Source organism: Chamaea fasciata, unplaced genomic scaffold (assembly GCF_029207755.1).
Source record: "Chamaea fasciata isolate MVZ Bird 193981 ecotype frontalis unplaced genomic scaffold, bChaFas1.0.hap1 SCAF_2, whole genome shotgun sequence".
Lineage (NCBI taxonomy): Eukaryota > Metazoa > Chordata > Aves > Passeriformes > Sylviidae > Chamaea > Chamaea fasciata.
In genome coordinates this window covers 15,094,096-15,115,665 of record NW_027094087.1, presented here as the reverse complement: position 1 = coordinate 15,115,665, position 21,570 = coordinate 15,094,096, and the positions used below count along the sequence as shown (strand labels likewise).

The 21,570-nt window shown below is 42.9% G+C and overlaps 1 protein-coding gene across 2 annotated transcripts in view; it reads left to right on the top strand.

The window, feature by feature from the left end:
• MAP6 (microtubule associated protein 6) overlaps nucleotides 1-21,570 on the top strand; it is a 48,864-nt gene that overhangs the window by 16,843 nt on the left and 10,451 nt on the right. For both annotated transcript variants that reach the window (XM_066208670.1, XM_066208679.1), the window contains exons 2-3: nucleotides 16,450-16,663; nucleotides 18,500-18,696. In XM_066208670.1, coding sequence (XP_066064767.1) covers nucleotides 16,450-16,663; nucleotides 18,500-18,696 — 411 coding nt within the window. The remainder of the gene's footprint in view (nucleotides 1-16,449; nucleotides 16,664-18,499; nucleotides 18,697-21,570) is intronic.

Genomic DNA, 21,570 nt, shown 5'->3' with positions numbered 1-21,570 from the left:
AGCTTTCCTAACTCCCAGTTCTCTCACACTGTCCCCTGAAACTGTCTGTTCATCCCACTTTAGTTATAGAGTCACAGAAGGATTTGGGTTGGAAGAGACCTTAAAAGACCACCCAGTTCCACCCCTTGCCATGGACAGGGACACCTTCCACTAGACCAGGTTACTCCAAGCCCCATCCAGCTTGGCCTTGGACACTTCAGGGATGGGGCAGCAACAGCTGCTCTGGGCAGCCTGTGCCAGGACATTACCACCCTCGCAGTGAGGAATTTCTTCCTAGTATCTAATCTAAATCATCATTTCCGATTAAACCCCTTCTGCCTTGTCCTAGATTTTCATGGTGCTTTTTAGAACAACCTTCCTCACAGCACCCAGGGCAATTTCAATGGAATAATCCACATTTCCTCTCCAGTAATTCCACCTATGTTCTACAAACTCTGCACCTTAATGTCTACAGCACAAACCAATTTTGTAACTGGATGTTGCAGCCTTTGAAATAAGACAGTATTTAAGGGTAAAGATGGGAGGGGAAATCCAACTCAGCCTGTCTCTTAGCTCAGTAATCCTTTATCTTAAGATCTTTGCCCAAGCCTCTGCTCTCTTCTTTCATCTATATAGTTCACACCCAGATCTGTTATGGTTTTTCCCATTGAAAAGAATTACAGCCTCCTGATTTGAACTACAGAAACATTCAATGGCAGCATTGCACAGGAAAGCATCTATTGACAAGCAGAATTCCATCCAAGACAGTGACTGGCTCGCCACTTTTGAATGTTAAAAAGTACTTTAGATTCATTATATATATAAAATCTTGTAAAGAAATAGGACAACTTCAAAGACACACACATATGCATGGCAGAGGCGGGTAATTGGACCAAATGTAGGTTAATCTGCATTCATCCACATCTGTATTGCATTATTCAAGGCTGTGTTGTCACACTACCTATGTTGTGTGTAGCATGTCTCACTATCCCTGACTTGTGTTACATACTCAGGACATGGTTAGAAATAGAGAAATACAGCTGACCAAGCTGCAGAAATGTTTGCTGTGGAATAGACATCGTGTTAGACCTGATACCCCCGTGGATGGATTCAAGGGTTTTCTGCCAGAGTAGTTCTTGCAAAAAATATCTTCAACAATATTTTTATTACTATGCATTTTATATAGTTTATGTAATTATTTATATAGTATATATAAAAATGTATGTATTTTATTAGCATTATGGTTTTAGAATTATTATTTTATTTGTATAATACATATAAACCATTACCTGATCTGGGCAAGCTGGTCTAGTTGAAAATATCCCTGCTCATTTCAGGGAAGGTGGACTATATGATCTTTCCCTTCCAACCCAAACTGTTCCATTATTCTATGATTTTAAACCTCTGCACAGTCAGAGTGACACTAGAAGATATGCGGATGGAGGGTGGATAAAGGATCATGGATTCGAATTCTCCTTCCACTTCCAAGAATAGGATATTATGCACCCAAAGCATATATAAATACAAGGAGTTTGGATTAAATGTCTGTATTTGACTTTATACGCTAAAATGGAATAAAAATGGGTGTTTTTGGATTCTAAGCATGTGTATGTGATTTGCTTTCACAGGAGGTACTTTTGGCTTGGAGGTTCTGAGATGTTAAAACATAGGATCACTTATATGGTACCTGGTTGTTACAACAACCCCAAGTTCAGTGATCAAACAGAAAACAAGATTATTCTGGCTGCTTGGCCTCTGAGCTGAACTGCAGGCTTGTCTATCCTGTTGGCATTCATTACCGTGAGAGCAGTTAAGAGCTGTGACCTCACGTTATTATCTCCCTCAGCTCTGCAGGGTCACTGAAGGTGGATGCAGGGATAATGCCAAGCAACTGCAGAGTTAGATGATAAAATTACCTGCCATGAGCAGTATAGACAGAAGAAGTAAGCGGTATTCAAAATTCTTTGCACTGGACTTTCATCTGTGTGTCACTGCTCCAGCCCAGTGCAAGGAAGAACTCAATTACCACAGGGTCAGGGTTCTGGGGAGACCTTAGAACCTCTTCTAGTACTTAAAAGGACCCCAAGAGAGACAGAGAGGGATTTTGGACAAGGAGTGACAGGAAGAGGGGGAATTGCTTTACAGTGACAGAAAGCAGGGTTAGGTGGGGTATTGGGAAGAAATTCCCCCTTGTCAGGGTGGTGAGACCCTGGCACAGGTTGCCCAGAGAAGCTGTGGGTGGCCCATGCCTGGAAGTATTCAAGGCCAGGTTGAATGGGGCTTGGAGCAACCTGGTATAGTTGAAGGTATTTCTGCCCATGGGAGGGGGCTGAAACAAGATAATCTTTAATGTCCCTTCTAACCCAAACCATTCTGCAATTCTGTGATATTCTGGATATTAACTTTGCCATGGGACTTGGTTTACTGCTTCTTTACTTAGTGGTCAAAGTTCCTGTTCCTCAGTGTCTCCTCCATGAATGTTCATAGGGATCCCTATTCATAACCTCCCTTTTCCTAGCATTTGCCTTGTTCCCACCTTGGACATGTAAACTGTTTGAAACCAGGTGATTAGTTCTTCTATGAAAGCTCACACTGGAATTGCTTTCATATATTAACTGAAACTCAGATTGTGATGTCTCAGTTTTGGGACAAATTTAGGAGAGGACACGCTTCTAATGTGTCGTCTCCTCTGAAAGGGTTCCAACAATCCCTTTCCACCAATAGGAAATGAATATTAATGGATGAAAGTGAAAAAAACCCAAACCCAACACCTTATTAACAAACAGAATGCCCATAAGGCAAGGGGAAAAAAGTAAATAACTGCTGAATATTAAACTGTCAGACCTCACCCACCCAGACACACTGGAACAAAAACCCAAAATGCCAGGGAAAATACCTGCTCACAACACACAGTACAAAATGGCGCTGGCTTCACTCTCAGGATAAAAAACCAAACAGGAGCTTCACACAGCGGTTTGAGCAGCAGATGAAAATTCGATGACTTTCTGGTGTCAACCTTCTCTCCATGGCAGGTGAAGCAACTGGGATGGAGCCTCTTGGTATGCTTTCTCTCCCCTTCTCAGTTTCCCAAAGTTTGGGGGCTGGAACAGAGTGACCCATCTCCTGCTGCTGCCGGTCATACGTTTTGGTCTCAGACTAGCAGCTGTTCAGTTCACCTCAAAGGCAGCTGAAAAATTGCTGCTGCAGCCTCTCCAAGGCCAGGGAAGGAAAAAGATTCTCACCTGGGCCAACAAAACCAAGCTAGTCAAGCAAAACCAAACTGCACAGGGTCATAGAACACCTCGCTAGTAAGGCTTTGAAAAAAACATCCAAAGACCCCAAAGCTCCCCCTCTCTGGCCCTGCACGTATCTGGTCCTCGGCCTTAAAAATACAGCAACCATTTTTGGGCATAAAGCAGAGGATCATGGAATAGTAGACTTTCATCATAAATGACTCCAAGACATGTGACTACGTAATTTCTTCATTTTTCATGTGAAGAGCTAAGGTTTAGGACACCTGCCCAATCACCATTTGCAGGGTATTGAGATACAGTCATACAGTAGCTACTGCAGTGAGGAACAAATAATATTGCCCAAATCATCAATGGAGTGGCAAAACAATATAGCTGCTATTTAATTTTCACCATCTTCTTCATTTACCCACTATAGTGGCTAATCTATTTCTACTCCCATGTGAGCAATTACACTGTCATGCGGACTAGAAATGAAATCTAAGAGCAACACTAAGGAAGAAGGAAATAAATGATTCCCTGCAGGGAGCAGCAAAATACAGCAAGTCGAATTATATTGCTGCAACAGAAAAGCTACTTCTTATTAACAGTGATGTCTTGACCTTTCTCCAGGGAGAACCATCCTTCTGAATCCATGATTTAGATGATAATTGAAGAAATTCAGACAGAATCTTACTTGTGGTTGCAAGCACCACCGATCTCTATCTTTTGCCTCAAGGTCAAACCTCGTAGTACCCATGCAGTGGACTGCAGTATCACCTATTGGAGAAGGGGCAGGATTTAGGAAACAGGAGCTGGTGATGGGCTCAAGCAGCTTCACAGCAGAGCTTCCCATGAAGTCAGAGAAGGAGGGTTTCCCCAGCAGTACCTGCCCAGCACTATGAGAGTAATTTGACTTAATGAACAGCAGTGTGAATGGGCACTGGTATAGGTTACCCAGGGAAGTTGTGGCTATCCCATCCCTGAAAGTGTTCAAGGCCAGGCTGTGTGGGACTTGGGGCAACCTGGTATAGTGGAAGGTGTCCCTGCCCATGGCAAGGCAATTGGAGTGACATGAGTTTTAAGGTGCCTTCAGCCATTCTATTATTCTATGAATTTGGACCAGAGGTGTTTTCAGCAGTGCCAGTCAGTGAGATGCACTTGTCCTTCATCTCCTTGGGCAGTAGCTCTTCAGTTCTTAAACCAACCATCTGTCCTGTATTTACTGAAAGTTGATGCCTTTGGCTTCTCCCCTATCCTGCTGCTGGATCTCCATCAAGGACTGATGACACTGAGTTTGTGAAATGCAATGGCTTCATTTGACCTTAAAAGGCTTCATTTTCCTAAATGTTCATTAGCATTTTGCTGCACCAGATTCTCATCTCACAAGTCACATCAGGGATTCACATGTAGATTTTGCAGTATGAAGCTCTGATTCAGGAAGTTGTTTATTGTCCATATTTACATCTATGGAGCAGCTAAGGGCCACTATGCATGTGCTGAAGTTTTCTTATGAACTGAAATAATGCATTTTTAGTTCATTTGCAATTTGTGTCTTCAGACGCTTTAAATGAGGTGCTGAAAACATCTCTCTGCCAAGAACCTCACTAGAACCAAAGGTTCACAAGGCCATCAGATGAGAGTTGTTCAGCTTTGGTACAGGCTGCCCAGGGCAGTGGTAGAGTCCCCATCCTGGAGGGATTTCACAGATAGATTTAACAGGGACAGATAGGTATGACACTTGGAAACATGGGTTAGTGGTGGCTTGGCAGTGCTGAGGGACTGGTTGGATTCGATGATCTTAGAGGGTTTTTCTATTCTAAAAGATTCAGTGATTCATTGTGCCCTTTTTGCATAGGGATGAGCAGAGGCAGGCAGCTGTCAGTTTCTCTGCATCCCATTGGATATTTGAATTACTTCATTGCATTCACCATGAATTACACTAAAAAAACCTTTGCACATAGAGAAGAGAAGCATTTTCAATGCTATGTTGTCTTTGCAATTTCTTCCACTTTTCCTAACATGAAGGTTTTTTTCTCAAGGGTTTTTATCCCTGGAACCCTAATAGATGAGCCTACTTGATTCAGAAGTCTGTATTTCTTTGCAGTTGTGTGTGTTGTCTTGAACAGAGAGATAGATATGGGATGCTCTTTTGCCCAGCAAACTCTCAAAAGAGTACTTTGGCTCTGTTATGGATTGAGTAAGAGCGTTAGCCAAGTCCTGCCTTAGGTTCAGATTTTTGGCAGCAACTTTACTCAGGTGGCCCACAGCTAAATCACTCTGGCTTGCAAGTTCTTAAGAATGGCCAGCCAGGTCTATTATAAAATGAGTTATTTATTGAATAGACAGGAGATAACAGAAAAAAGGCCTTAAACAGAGTTACTTACTACACAGGTTAAAACAAAGGACTATGACTAGTTTAAATAAAACAGCGCATGATATAAATGTACCAATATTATAGCTACCAAAGAAACAGTATAGATTAGGAGTCAATGTAATTTGCCACAAATTGATGATGGGGTACACAAAGTCCTATCACTCAGCCCCCAGGGGAGTAACCATGAAAGTCAGCATCCCGACTTTGGGGAGAAGACTCCACACATTCCGAGGAATGTGCAGAAGATTTCTGCCTTGTGAAAATATGGTGTAGCTTTTATAGTTTAGAAAGTGAAATGTCTGTCAGTCAGAAATTCCAGCTTACCTTCCCACATCTGCTTCCACAGCAAGATGTTTACTCTCAGCTGAAAGCATCAATCCTGTGGCACCAAAATAACTCACTATAAGGCAAAACTGTCTTTCACTAAAGCTTATGTGGTGCTTAACTCAGAGCAAGATATCCCAAGTTATTGCACCAGCTAACTAACAACAGATAAGCTTTCTGGTGGTGGAGGCAGAAGTCCTGCTACAGGCTCCTCTCACGCTGTTCTAGTTCCTGCAGCCTATCCAGATCTGCTTGTGGCAACACTTTTCCCAATCTTACAGCATTCTGTCAATAAAGATAGTTTTGTTAAAGCACCCATGCTGTGAACTGCTTTGTTTTTTTAACTGTGTGGCAAATTTTACAGTTGTCAGTCCTTTTGGAGGACAAGGGGGCTGAGCTGCTGCTCCTAGACCAATGCACTGGAGAACAGATACACAGGTAATTAAATGGCATGTTGGCAGAACTTTGACCAGATCCTGACCCATTTTCCAGGGTTGAATGTGACATTTACAGATGGATTATTGCTGCAAGCAAGCTCAGGCTGCTGGGAGTTTTTCCAGCAGGTTGCATGGGCTGGCTTCCTTGATGACACCAACATCAAATTCATCATCTGTACAGGCTTGAGCCTGTATGGAGAAAACATGAAAATTACTATATGGAATGGCCAATGTGTCCCTTCCTTAGCAGGACCCATAAGTTTATTATACAAAGGGAAATTCAGAGTGGTATAAACTGGCAGATTTCCACAGGGTTGTGATTAACACCAGGTGTCAGTAATTGTTTGGTTTAACCTCTCTCCAGATCTCCAGATACACCTTTCCCTGGTTTCTGGGATTTCTGCTGTGGGATCTCCGAGTGTTAGGCTCCCCAGTTTCTATGCTGCTCCCTTGGCAGGTGTTTAGCTGCCAGGAGATAGGGACAGCGTTGGGCTCCTGGGCTGCGGCAGATGTTGATGAATATCCTTTATCAGGCTCAGACTTTGTTCTCCCTGATGATGATGATTGACAGAGAGACATGGACTCCATGGGTTGCATACATGAAGCCGTTTATTGATACACTCAGCTGAGTTTATATACTTTCTCATTATTTAACAAGCAATATTGCCAAGTACATTAATTAAGTCATGCCTTGCACTAACACAGGTATGTGCTGTCTTATCTAAGTTCTGCTTGCTTAGCACGTATCGTACCAAGAACATCGCTGTCTCTTGCATTCCTTTCTCAGATTCCCACTTTCGGTTGCCAAGGCTTGCGGCCTACTAGTGCTAACATATCCACTTCTGTCATGAGCTGAGCAGTGCTCCCAGCTCGGCTCTCTAGCTGTATTCCCACACCTGTGGTTGGGGATCACAGGCAACTGAGTGCAGGCTGGAGGCTGGAGAGCAGATCTAAGGTGACAGCAGCAGTGGAAAGAAGGAAACAATCCTGGGCGTGCCAGTGTTTACCCTGAGGCCTGCAAAGTTGATTTTGTGTGACAAAGCTGCCTAGATGTGCCACTTAGTCTGATCGTGAGGGTTTTTCTCACCCTTTTGCATCATACATGCACCTCTCCACACTGGCTGGGATGTTAGTCTTAGAGTTATTCACCCACAACTATGTATCTGACTCAGCATTTTGGCCCTCTACAGTGTTCACCGTCACCTTCAGTCCTGGTTTTGTAACATTTTAATCATAATAGCCTGCACAATAATTCTTCCTCCTTGAAAGCCCTACTTGAAAGATGGTGAAAATTAAGATGATTAAGACCATTCCATTGTCCTCAGGCAGTGCAATAACCATGATTTGGGGGCTGCTGATTCCAACAGGTTTCATAAATGGATGGCAACATGGTTCTGCTCTGCCAAATGACTTGGTTTCATTCTTTCCAGTCCATTGATGGTCTTGCTCATAACCTCCTTCAGCCAATGGTAAAGTCACCTTCTTGAAAGCTCATTACTTTTCTCTTTTGTGCCAGTGCTGTGCTTGATGAACCCTATCCAGGGATGTTTAGAGAAACTGGTCCCTCCCCATCCTGCTTACATTCACTCCATTGTCCAAGTTTCAAATTAATTCATTAATATATTTCACATTGTTAAGTCTTTGTACACAATTGGCTTATCCAAACAGACTTGCTCTCTGTACATATGTATGTGTGTGTGTGCGTGTGTGTGTGTGCATATGTGCATGTCTTAGAGGTTGATTATTAATGTTTGGGGAAAAAATAATCTCAGCCACCAGGAGCCTCTTTGTACCATTCACAGTCTCACTGAAGCTTTACAGTAAATTATTGTGTACAAGATAATAGCACAAGCATTAAAGGATAAATCTGTCATTAAGCCTCCATGTAGGAGTTAGAAATGGGGCACTGGATGCAGCAGGCAGTGACAAGGGTGTTCTTACACTTGCAGTAGCAAATTTGTATGTTGACATGACCATTGAAAACAGGAGTTGGTTGGAATTGATCTTTTAACTAAAGGAGTCTGGGATGGAAAATGGAATTAAATGGCTGAATCACAGAATCACAGACTGGCTTGGGTTGGAAGTGACATTAAAGATTATCTTGTTACAGCCCCCTACCATGGGCAGGGACACGTTCCTAGGCCAGGTTGCTCTGAGCCCCATCCAACCTGGCCTTGAATGCTCTCAGGGATGGGACAGTCACAGCTTCTCTGGGCAGCATGTGCCAGGGCCTTGCCACCCTCCCAAGGAAGAATTTCTTCCCAATATCCCATCTAACCCTGCCCTCTGTCAGTGGAAAGCCATTCCCCATGTCCTGTCACTCCAGTCCCTTGTCTAAAGTCACTCTCCAGCTCACATGGAGCCTCTTTAGGTACTGGCAGGGTCTCTAAGGCCTCTTGGAGCCTTCTCCAGGTGAAAACCCTCAGCTCTCCAGCCTGTCTCCAGAGCAGAGGGATGCCAGCCCTTGCAGCATCTCTGTAACCTCCTCCAAACGTATTCCAACAGCTCCAGTATCTTGGAGTGCAGGGGACATGTTGAGTTGCAGTAAAATGTTAGGCAAAGCAAAAAATCACTCTGGCCCAGATTTTTAGGTTTATTTCTCTGCGGGGCAAGAGCACATTGTGATGTTTATTATTGCATGAGGGACCTCAGCATGGGGAAGCATTCCTTTGCTGCTGGAAATGGGTTTGGAGGCAGGTGTTGGCTCTTACAGAGCAGTAACCATTGATCAGGCTTGTCTTTAAAATCAGTTGTGTTTGCAGGACGATGCACCTGTTTATGCTGAGTCCAAATGTATTTCTGTCTTTTCACATTAGGAAAGAGAACAGTTTTAGGATCAAAATACAAGCTGGCTCCTGATCTGAGCAATCCTTTCTGAACAGAATTTGCCTGGAAGCCGTGTAGTCCAGTATCTTTAGCCAATCACAGCCAGAACCAGAAAACCAGAGTGGGGGTTCGAGGAGATTCCTACATCATGGAATAATTCCTGCTTTGGCTCATGGTTTTTGGGAGCAGTTACCCAAAGTAGGGGTGGAAGGAGTTGGATGTTTGAGAGAAAATGGAGCGAGTCTGAATACTCTTGATATCCATTTATACAGCCATGACTTAATTAAATCTCATTATATGCTGAAGTTCAGTGTCCTCCTTTGGCATTGAGTCGAACCAGCCATTATTATGGATTTTGGGCTTCCCACTACTTCATTTCACCAAACATCTCTTTTCCTGTTTGAAGAGCAGGAGAATACTTAAGAGTAAGTGACACTGTATTCCAGAAAGGCAAAATAATTTGAAAACCCCAGACATATTTTCTGCTTAGTTTGGCTCAAATGTATCTTTTTTCCATTGCTGTTTTGCGTAGAGAAATGTTAAAGAGAAATCTGATGTTCTGAAATACTCCTTTTGAAGCACTTTGATGTTTTGCTTCTTAAGAGGCTTCATAGTCTTTGGTGTTGTCCTGAGTAGGATAAGGGAAAAAATGGGATGAGAAAGAATTAAAGAAACTGAAAAAGAAAATTAAAGATTCATTTTAGAATTAATTAAATGTTTCCAGCCTAACATTTTGTAAAGTTTTCTTTTTTTTCAGTGAAAAATCGGAATATTTTTCTTTTTTCATGTACTTTTCCAGATGAAGCTAGAAATATCCCTCCTGTTCAGGACTCCACCATGAAGTCCCCCATCTCCTTTTTCTGCATTATTCATTATTTTGTGTGTGCACATCAGGAAGAGGGAATTGGCCTGGCTCAGTGCTAGCAGGGCTGCTGTCAGCAGAATACATTGAACACCCTGTGCTGTTGCTGAGCAAATGACAGCCTCTCTAAAATCTGTCGAAGGTGGAAGCTTGAAGTGGTTAAACCTTGCCCTGTTCTGTCCTTCCTTCCCTCTTTTTGCTTTCCTTTGGCATCAGTAGATAAAGGCAATCTGTGCCTACACAGGACTTGACAAGCATTTCCAGAGGCAACTGGGAGCTCATTTCAACCCCAGTGTGCCCTGGCTGGGTTGAAAGAGGGTATTCAGGCCACCTTCATCTTGCCACCACCTTCAGCAATCCTCAGTCAAAGGGAAAATGCAATTAAAATCACCAGGGTGGACAAAGCCTCACATAAGAGCAGTGTGGTGTTCACTGACACATGTGGAGACCAGATTTGGCTTTAATTTATATGGATCAGGCCACCACATAACCATGTTACTGTCATCTGATAAGATCTGCTGCCTATGCATTTGTAAGGCATCTGCCCTTACAAATGGGCAGCCTTATGTTCTCATCAGGTCTGTAGATAAACTCTCTTTAACCTCACTGGGAAATTTTCCTGTTGAACATGGCTTGCAAAAGGTCAGCTGATGCCTGATATACTCTTTTTCACTGAGTTTTATTTCAGGTTCCATTTCAGGTCAGCACTGGGTTCCCTGTTGATTCTAATTATTCCTTGTAAGGCTGGGACCAGAACTAGGCAGAAAATTAGGAGACGTGACATTTGCTGCTATTTCAGTTCAACCTTCCATTTCATGAGAAGACAGCGGTTCTTAAAATCTTCCTCAGCAAAATTAAAAGCATTGAAAATCCCTTAGATAAAGAATTTCAGAGCTGGACTAAGCTGTGTCTCTTGGTTACATCCAGGCTGGAGCTGGTCCATGGTTCATACTTGCTGCTTGGGCAAAGGTTTAAGTGAGCTGTGAGACTGATCTCTTTTAGGATGGGTTCTAGCACATTCCTTGAATACTTTGAGAGCTAATTTGGTGTGCAGAATTCTTCAAAGGTCCAGACACTGCTATGACCTGCTCTTCTGAAAATAAGGGGAAAGTGACATTTTCAGGGCTTATTTCAGATTGCACAAGAAATTTTTAACTTTTGGGCACCTTCCCCAAAATTTGCCTTGGAATGTTAAATAATAATGTGGGAAGTCTCAGAATGACAGGATGTTTCTCCAAACCAGCATAAGTTTAAACGTTACAGGAGCAACCAGTATGGTACCTTAGAGGACAGATATTTTTACTATACCCAGAATAAAAAACAAAACAAAACAACAACAGCAACAACAACAAACAAAACCAACCAACCGAAAAAAACAACCTCTTAAAGCTGCTGATTTTCTTCTCACTTCTTTGCTGCATATAAGAAGTATTTAAATGTGTAATACAACATCTCTGAGTGACATAAAGATCCTGGAGAATCAGGCCAGTTCCAGATGATAGAATCACAGAATGGTTTGGGTTTGAAAGGACCTTAATTACCATCCAGTTCCAACTGCCTGCCATGGGCAGGGACACCTTCCACTAGACCAGATTGCTCCAAGTCCTGTCCAACCTGACCTTGAACACTTCCAGCAATAGGGCACTTCAAAGGAAGTACAGTGCAACTGCCTTAAGAGAGTGTAACTGTGCCATGCACTGTTTGGACAACACACAGTCATGACATTGACTGGGAACACCTCAGCGCTAGATTTTTGTCTCTTATTTTATTCCCTATTAAACTTTTTAAAAATTTTGAAGCTTTATTTCCGTTTTTCATACCCATGTGCCCATTCCCTGATCTTGAGGAAATCTACTGTGATTTCCACCTTTCAGATTTCTACTTCTGCCACAAATACAATAGAAAATAGCTAATGGATTTTGAAGTCACTAGGAAAGAAATCTGAAAGACAGATAGATATGGGCAGAGATAATTATTCCACCATTTTATTTATTTCTACATATTAAAAATATATAGTCTACTTTGGAACAAAAGTGGATCCTAGGAAGAAACCTCTTCTGAAGAATTTAGGATGAACTTTGAGTTTGTCATTCTGTCTTGGTTTGAGACAATTTAATGGAGAACACTTTGGAAAGAGTTGTCTCCCTTTATAGGTTCTAATAATCCCTTTACACCAATAAGGAACATTAGATGAGTAGATAACTGAAAACATAACAGTTTATATAATAAATGATCAGCCAATTTTATCAATACAGAAATTTATTGAAAAATTGTGATATCAAAGTCCGAGAAAGCCACAAGCAAAATACAGTGTCAAGCCCAGGATCAGCACTGGGTGAACCTTGGATTCAGTCTCTACTGCACGTAATCCCCCTCCATTCACAAATTTGGTCTTTGCAGGGTCTGTTTTTATACAGTTTTTCAGCTGGACAATGGGTTGCCTCATTCTTTTTGTCCCTCTTGTTTTTCTTGCATATTCATGTAGCCTCTTTTCCTCGCTGCTGCTGCTGGTCTGCTGAACAGCTTTCCAGGAAGGGATGGGTACTCGATTTCATTTACAGGAACCAGGTATTGGGATGCATGCCCTTGACAATGTAGATAAGACACATATAGGGTGTTGATTGGTGGGTCGTTGGCAGGCCCATCTTCAGAGGAGACCCATCTCTTATTGGTGCCACCCTTCTTTCTGTTGCAAATGGGTCGCTTCCCCTGTTCCTGGCAGAGGCGGCACAATTCCTGGACACTTTTATGTCACAGGCATGAATGACTTTATACCATATATTACAGTAAAACACTAATGAATTCCATAACATATATCACAGTTTACTAACAAGCAGCAACAGGCAAAAACAACAAATAGATGCAAAATTGATAAATCTCATGGACTGCCCCCAGAACAAAAAGACACCCGAAAATGCTGGCCACACGCACATATACATCCACCAAGGTGGCGCTCTGTAGTCAAGCGTGTGGTTAGAAGGACAAGGGGAAAGGTGGTGGTTAATCTCCCCACCCCGCTGCTCTGCCTCCCTGACAACTAGAGTTCCGACTGATATTCTCTGGGTCAAGTGGGTAGAAATCGTGAAAGGACTTCACCTTCCTTGCAGCAAGAGACGACAGGGCAGGCAAGGCAAGGTGGCTGGGCTGGGACAAGTCATGGTTTTCTGTCCTCAGCCAGGACAACAGATGACCTTTTGCAGTCTAGCATCCCTGCCTGAGCATCCCCCGATGACATGCACATGTCCATACTTAAGCTTTCCTGATCCTCTGGACTCAATACAGCTGCTTATCTTCATAGAAATAAAACCGAGTATCTCTATTAGTGTTTGACAAATTTGGTTGAAGCTGATTAAGATGTTCAAAAGTATTATGGGAAGGGATTGACTGGTAGCCCCCTTACACAGAGTTCATTTCCCTAGTGTTCGGGGTTAGGTCTTCATTTTGTCTTCAGGGAATTTTCCTCCATTTGTTGTCATAGAGATGGTGAATGGACTTCGATTTGAAAGACAAAAGATGTAGCCAGAGCCTTGGCATATCACTGGAATTGTTGTGGGGAAGGGGGAGAAGGAGTGTGGTGGTTGGCAGTTTCTTGCCTGGGGGTGGGTCAGTCTTTGCCCGGCTTGGAGGGTGGACAGTTGTGGGTTTTGGTGCTGGACTTTTCCTGCCCGGGGGACTCACTGCTGCAGCAGAGCCTTCCTTGCCATTTCTCCTTGCCATCAGAGACCACTGCTTGCAGAAGAGGCCACTGGACTGGGACTTTTTGGTACCCGCCATTGCTGCGAGAAAGCTCCTCACCATCTGCCTGTGTGCCTCAGGGGAAAACTGGGCCTCCATCTCCTCTCTCTGCAGAGGGAGCACCTCCTAGCTGTTTACTGGAGCCTCGGCGGCTGCTGGTGCCATCACCAGGACACCCTCAAGACACATGAGAGCCAGGGGAAAACAGAAATACCCGTCACCATCCACCTTCTCTCTCCTCTTGGGGCCACCATTACCCCCTGGGGCAGCTCAGCGCTTGCTTCAGCGACCCTCTGCCTCACACTGACCCAACAGCGTCCCCTGCAGCCATGGGGGAGTCACTGTAGCCTCTCTGCCTCAACAGGAGCCATCAGCACCCCTGCCGGTTGGAAATTGCCAAATTTCCAAATTGATTGGAAAATCCAATTCAAATTACCAATTTGGTAATCCAAAATTACCAAAGGGGAAATTGCTTGACGGGCAGAACAAGGTTGGTTTGGGGATTTTTTTTTTCTGTTTTGTTGTTGTTGCTGTTGTCATTGATGTGTGTCTGCCTTGTTTTATATTTATATATGCGTATGTATATAAATATATATATCTTTTTTAGTAAATGTTATAAATGATCAGCCAATTTCATAAAATAGAAGAATTTATTAAAAATTAATAATAAAAAACCCCGATATAGCCACAAGCAAAATACAGTTCCGATCCCGGGAATCGCTGCTGGGTGAACCCTAGATCCGGCACCTATGCCAGTGAATATCCCTGGTTCACAGTTTCGGTCTGTGCAGAGTCTACTTTTATACAGTTTTTCTGGTTTGCACAATCGATTATTTCATCCGTCTTTGTTCCTCTGGTTCTTGATGCATATTCATTTGGTTTCTTTTCTGGTTGCTGGTTTGGTGAATAGTCTTTTCCAGGGAGGAATAGGCTTTTGTCTGGGCTTACAGGAGTTTAATATCCAGATGTACATCCTTGACGAGATAGGTGAGATTGATATCAGGTGTTGATCAGTGGGTTAATGACCGCTGATGGTGGTGCTTAGCCCCATCTCCCATGGGTGCCTTCCTCCTTTCTCTCTTCTCTCAAGAGTGGGCGATTCCCAGATTCCTGGCAGAGGCAGTCCTTCCAGGAATGAAACATTCCTTAAACTCAAAAACATGGTTTTATACAGCATATCATGATAAACACGAACTAATTCCAGGACATTTATTACAATTTCTCCCCTTTTACATAACCACATTAATTTGTGTCCATATATATTTGAATTTTCACTTGCTTTAATTTGTAATTGATTTTTGATCCCTGTAATGCTTTAGTAGTGATGTATGAGTAAAAAGCAGATACTCATTTTGATTTCACATTCTACATGCTACATTCTACCCTCCACCATACTTAAATTCCTACTAAAATTAGCCTTTTTCTTTGCCTATGTTTAGCTATATTTGGACTGTTCTCGTAGCTTGGAGGAGCCTCCTTTATTATTGCACAAATCAGTCTTTGAACTCATCCCACTCCTTATCGGAGAGGACACAGTAGTTTTCATAATTTTTCTCCTTTACCCATGTCTCGAATTTTGCCAGAACTTCAGCTGCTTTACTTCTCTTCTTTTTTATCTTCATTATCTTAGAGACAACAGAAGTTTGGCTTGATTCTTTTGCGGCTATCTCTGGGTCTATAGGTAGTGCTGCTACCTGCATACCTTGAACAACAGAATGTATTAATCAGATAAAGCAAGGTATTAGGCACGGCAAGAAAATTACCCCTGCTATAGAACAAAGTATGAAGAAGACTATCTTCTTCCACCATGCTTTTGTCTTAAATAGTTGATCCCACCATGATGCGTGCAATATTAAATTCCATTTTTGGATAGGAACATGGGCTACCTTTTTTTTTTCGGCTGCAATCTTCGGATAGTTTCCCCATAATCATCAATTTCTATACAACATTCTGATTTATTAAATTTTCCGCAGACTCCTCTTTCTTCAGCTAATAAGTAATCTAAAGCTATTCAGTTTTAGTAGACAAAGGCCCGCATTTAGGAGTGTTGTTTAGCCAATAATTCCAAAGCGTCTGAGGTATGATTGGATACAATCTCTACCACTGCTTGTAGTCTTATCAATCGGTTAAGTAAATACATAGGGGTTCTGCTTTTTCTACCAGAAGTTGAAGCTCTGTCCAAAAGAAATGAAAGATGGTGTTATTTTTTCCCTGTAATTCAGGAATTCACTATCAGTTAATAAAAGGAAGCCATAGCTCACAATATACCTGATAAAATGCATTCCCTGCTCTGCTTGAGTTTACATCTTACTTGGTATTGTGTTAATTAGTTATCTGTCAGTCCTAATTATTTGTTAGTATGGAATTAATAAAACTGTTCTAATAGGTGCACTATAGGTGGAATCATACCAGTCTCTACTTACAGACATGGCTAAGAGGTGTCCCGGACTGGCTGATTTTAATAGACCACATTTCATTTGAATTTCTCATAATGTGTCAATAGGTTTTGGATGAGATAAAACATGGATTGTTGGGAGATGGTTACTATGTAAACCTGATTGGTTGGAGGCAAAATCCTTTCCACACAGACTTGGTTGAGCAATGCAGGACTCCATTCACATATTATCATTGCTCTCTTGTTGGTTTAATTCCTAAACCCTTTTCCTTTTTGATCTTCAGAAATGAGTTCAGACCCTGGATAGATGTCAAGCCCGTGAAAGCGATAAAAGCAAAGCCCCAGTACAAGCCGCCAGAGGAGAAAATGACCCATGAAACCAGTTACAGCGCTCAGTTCAAGGGGGAAACCAGTAAGCCTTCTCCAGCTGATAACAAATACCTAGAACGCAGAAGGATACGCACTCTCTACAGCGAACCCTACAAAGAGCCTCCAAAGGTGAGAAACACAGCAGAAGGGACCCAGGGCCATCACTGCTCCTGGTGGGACATGTCCAACACAGTAAGGCTGGGCTGAACACTGCTTGCTGTCACTCCCCTTGTGTGGTATCCTCATTCCAACTAACAGGTGCATCTCAGGATCCACCTTGGAGATGGTGGTGAATAAAAAACTAAACATGTCCTGGCCATGTGTGCTGCCAGCCTAGAAAGCTAACAAGGTCCTGGGTTGATCCCACAGCATGGACAGCGAGGTCAGGGAGGGGATTCTACCCCACTGTTCCATTCTGCCCCTCTGCTCTGTAAGACCCCCATCTGCAGTGCTACCTCCAGCTCTGGGGTCCTCAGCATGGGAATGACATGGATCTGTTGAACTGAGTCCAGAAGTGGCCATGGAGATGCTCCAAGAGATGGAGCACCTCTGCTATGGAGACAGGCTGGGAGGGGTGAGGATATTTAGCCTGGAGAAGAAAAGGCTCTGGTGAGACTTCAGGGCCCCTGCCAGTGTCTAACAGGGCTCCAGGAGAGCTGGAGAGGGACTTTGGGGAAGGGCCTGGAGGGACAAGACAGTGGGGAGTGGCTTCACACTGCCTGAGGGCAAGGTTAGAAGGGATATCAGGAAGAAATTCTTGGCTGTGAGGATGGTGAGGCACTGCCCCAGGCTGCCCCATGCCTGGAATGTCCAGGGCCAAGTTTGAGGGGGCTTGGAGCAATCAGGTCTAGTAGAAGATGTCCCAGCCCATGCAAAGGGTAGGGAATGAGATGTTCTTTAAGGACTCTTCCAACCCAAACTGTTCTACAATTCTGTGTGCTCTAGGACAGCTTGAAGCACTTCAGAGACAATAGTGCCCTACATCAAATTGTAAAGAAGTGAGGGTAGGGCCGAGATGAAGAGGTTTTTCTGTTGTCATTTCCTGTGCGATTATCCAGGCAGCTTTTCTTTTCCCCTCCCTCCAAAACTTTAGGAGCCCTACATTACATTTTATGCCAGGAGCCAGACATCTGCTGTTAATTCAGAGCATTCCACAGATTTTGACAGTATGCACTTCTGGCTTTGATCAGATTGAGAACATGTGTTGAGGAGGACCTGAGCTGGAATGTCTTCTAGCCTTGTTTTCTAGGACCAGCAGAGGATCTGCATATAAAAGGAGTCAGTCTGTGAAGTTTTAAACAGAGGACCATAAGTTGTTCCCTAAGTTTATGAGTGCTTAGATCTGTGAGGACTGAGAGGGATTGCAGGGTGAGCATGTAGGAGAGGAAAGCTTCTGTTCTCCCTTAACTTTTGTAACCTTCCTATTTTGGGGGTGTAGAAACAAGACATAGTGATGGAATTTTCTCATGTGCCAATTAGTGTTCCTCATCTCAGGTATCCCAAAGTAATTTTCCTCCATTTGAGGAATCTGTTCAAGACAAACAGAGGAGTCCCCTCCTGCAAGAAAGGTGCAGACTCTTTGTCATGAGCATCATTTCTCTGCTTCCAGTCCGGACAGACAATCCCTCCTGAAGTCAGAGAAATATGAAGAAATTGATAAAATGAATGATAATATTCCCTCTCCTATTCACCCTACTCTATCCTGATCTGGATACAATGGGCTCTGCTGGCTCCAGGGACACTGACTTCAGGGCTACCTGAAAGGAGCTGGCTATTTTCAACTCAGCATAAGCTCAAGTTGCTCCCCTGCCTTTGTGGCAGGGCAGAGATGAGCAGATAAGTAACATTTGTGCTCTTTCAGATCTAAATCCTGTTTTCCACTTGTCCTTGTGTCTCTCCTCTCTCTCTCTCTCTCTCTCTTTCTCCATCTCTGTGTTGTTGTTTTGCCTGTCGCCCTCCATGCAGGTGGAAAAGCCTAGCATAAAGCCTTCCAAACCAAAAAAGACCACAACAAGCCATAAACCCATGAAAAAGGCCAAAGACAAGCAGATTGCATCTGGCCGGGCTGCCAAGAAAAAGAGCGCTGAGACTTCCAACACTGCAAAGCCAGAGGATAAGGAGAAAAGTAAAGAGATGAACAATAAACTGGCTGAGGCAAAAGAGTAAATGTCACTGCACTTTCCTTTCTTTCTCATTTTTTTCCTTTTCTTTCTTAATTCCTTTTTCCTTTTTTTTTTTTTCCCCTGTGATTAAATAAAGGCCACAAAATTAATTAGAGGCTTCTAATCTGCTTTTTGTTCTGATTGTATTAGAAGCTTTTCTGTTTTAATTCCAAGGAGGATTAGGAAATCCTTGTTTCTGAGGTCAGGTTGTTCTGCTTTGCACAACATGGCTCTTTACAGAGTGAGGGATGTGAGAATGCATAAGCAGTGTTCTAAAAGATGAGGGAGGTGGATCAATAGTGATTACATCCAACAGCTTGTCCCTTTCCTCAGGCTTGGTTCTTCAGTGCTTTGACAGCATGGAAGTGCCCATTGAGCCATCAAGGGGCTGTGCTTTCATCCCATGAGGCCCTTTTGGGTTGGCCATTGGCTGTGTCATCTCCCACTGGTGTCAGCAGGTTTGGTGGCAAAAAGGATCAGGTTCATTCATGGTGCCATGGATATGTTGTAGATCCACCACAATCAATGGTGTGATCAAGAACAATTTCCCCTGGTGACACTGATGGGAATTCTGCTCTAAGAAGCAACAGGAAAGGAGATCCCAAGGAGGTAAAGGGCCAAATCCTCCCCAAGGGTAGCTGGGAGTACATCTAGCTGCATTAAGGCCACTTCACTCATCAACACCACTTGAAGTTCTTGACTTAAAAAAAAAAAAAAAAATTGGTGAGGGAAGGTGCAGTTAGCACTTTCCAAGCACATGGCAGGTTAGACTAGGTTATCAGCGGGTTGTTCTTCCCTATCGTTTCCCCTAAGTTATGGATCTTGTTAATTATTCCTGTTTTGTTTTGAATCTTGGTCTGCTTTCTTCACTTCTGGGATGCCAATATGCAGAGATAGGTCTCAAAAAGTGATTTATTTTGCAGGTGTGACCTTTCAAGGGGTAGAAAGAAATGTGTCACCTTCCAAGAGGTAGAAAGAAATGTGTCACCAAGGTTGGCTAGAACTGTCAGCCCTGGTTGTGTTTATTCTTCCAGCTGTTTATGTTCATGTTGGCTCATGAGCATCTCAAGAGGGCCATAAAAAAGTTGCTGGGATCCCTAGACTCCCTCCAGACAAGATCTCAGGGTCTCAATCATATTTACTGTGCTCTTACTCTAGGAAATCCCCACAACCAGTTTGGAAGCCCTAAACACAGCAGGACCATTTGTATAAACTGACCCAACAGACTGGCATTAAATGCCGCAGAATCTGGGTCAGTGGGAGAGTTGTGGTCCCAATCCAAATTTATGTGCCTAACTTCTGGCTTGGGTCCTAAATACATAAGGATTAATCTTTATCCCACCAAAGTGAGCTGTTAAACTCTCCCATAGCAAAGTAGCTTCAGGTTAAGATGCAGGGTTCTTGTTACTTATTTTTGAAGTTTCAAATTTTCTCTCTTAATATGAAGTCCAGCTTGAAACTTCCAGTGGACAATTGGGAAGCATGAAGACAGAGATGGGTAGTAGAGTAGGGAGGTAGAGTGTTGCTGTAGAGGTGGTGGAATAAGGAAAGTCTTCCTACTAGGGGTATTTTAGAGATGTGAAACTATCTAGCAGAAAAATGGATGGGTTGGGAGGGTGAGGAGTCCTGGTTTTGGGGTTTCATCCCATTAGAATTTGGTCTTTTGGAAACATAAATGAGTAGTGGGTTACAAGGTTGAGTGAAGGTCTCCAATGAGGAGGAAAGCTCTGTGATATACAGATAGTGACATTTGTTTGCCTTAGGAATGAATAAATGCCAAGTTCGGTGTTTCATGTGATGTATCCTGTTTGCCTTGCACTAACAGCCTAAACTGTTGAGTATCAGTAAATGTAGTGTTCTGAATTCAGTGGTGTAATTCCAAGCTTAGCTGTGTTAGAACTGTGTGCTAGTCAGGTTGTGTATGTGGAAAATATATGTTCATATATAGAAATATATATATATATTTAAACCTCTGCTGTTTAGGAGGAAACCAGGGAAAATCCTCCAGGAAGTAAAACTGTGGAAATCTTTGTGAATGTAGTGTTTTGGGGCTTTCTTTGTGGGATGTTTTTAGTTGTTTTTTTTTTTTTTTTTTTTTAATGTGCATGCCTCATGGAAATGCTGACCTGTTCATATTGATCATTGCTTTTCTGAGTGCTCAGAAGCCCCTGCAGCACTGCTCAGCTCTGTCTCCAGAGCAGCTTAGCAAAAGGCTTGTGTTGAGCTGGCAGAGAGGCGTGCTGCTCACAGCTCTTCCTACCTGTCACATAAGGGACAACTGGCCAGAGAAGATGAGCTTCCAAGACTTGGTGTGATTCCTTGGCTTTTAAGATGCTTCATACATCTTCACACTCCTCAGTAATATCCTTTCCTACAGGATGTAGCGTAAGCTTTGAAGATGATATGTTGCAGCAGGCAGAACACATCAGGAAGACACTAGACAGTTCAAATAGCTCAACACACCAATCTTACATAAGGACAGACCATACAAAACAATTCTTCCTATTATTTTTCAGCCCTAAGTTTTGTATTTGAAGACACACCACACTTGCCACCATTTCACCTGGAATATAATAAGAATTTAGCCTGACTTCAAGGTGAAATAAATTTTGTCCAAGGAACATCACTAAGATTCTCAGACCACCTAATCCAAGCATCTCCATGGCTCTGGATGAACCACTGATCATCCAACTTGGGATGGTTTCTTCTTAATGAAGAGCATTCATCACAGTGTTTAAAACATACACAGTGAGTGGTCAGAATATAGCTTTACCTTTCCATAATACATAAAGTTTTTGGTGGCAGGGGACTTAGAACTAGAAGATCTTTAAGGTCCCTTCCAACTCAGGCCATTCCTTGAGCTCACTCCAAAGC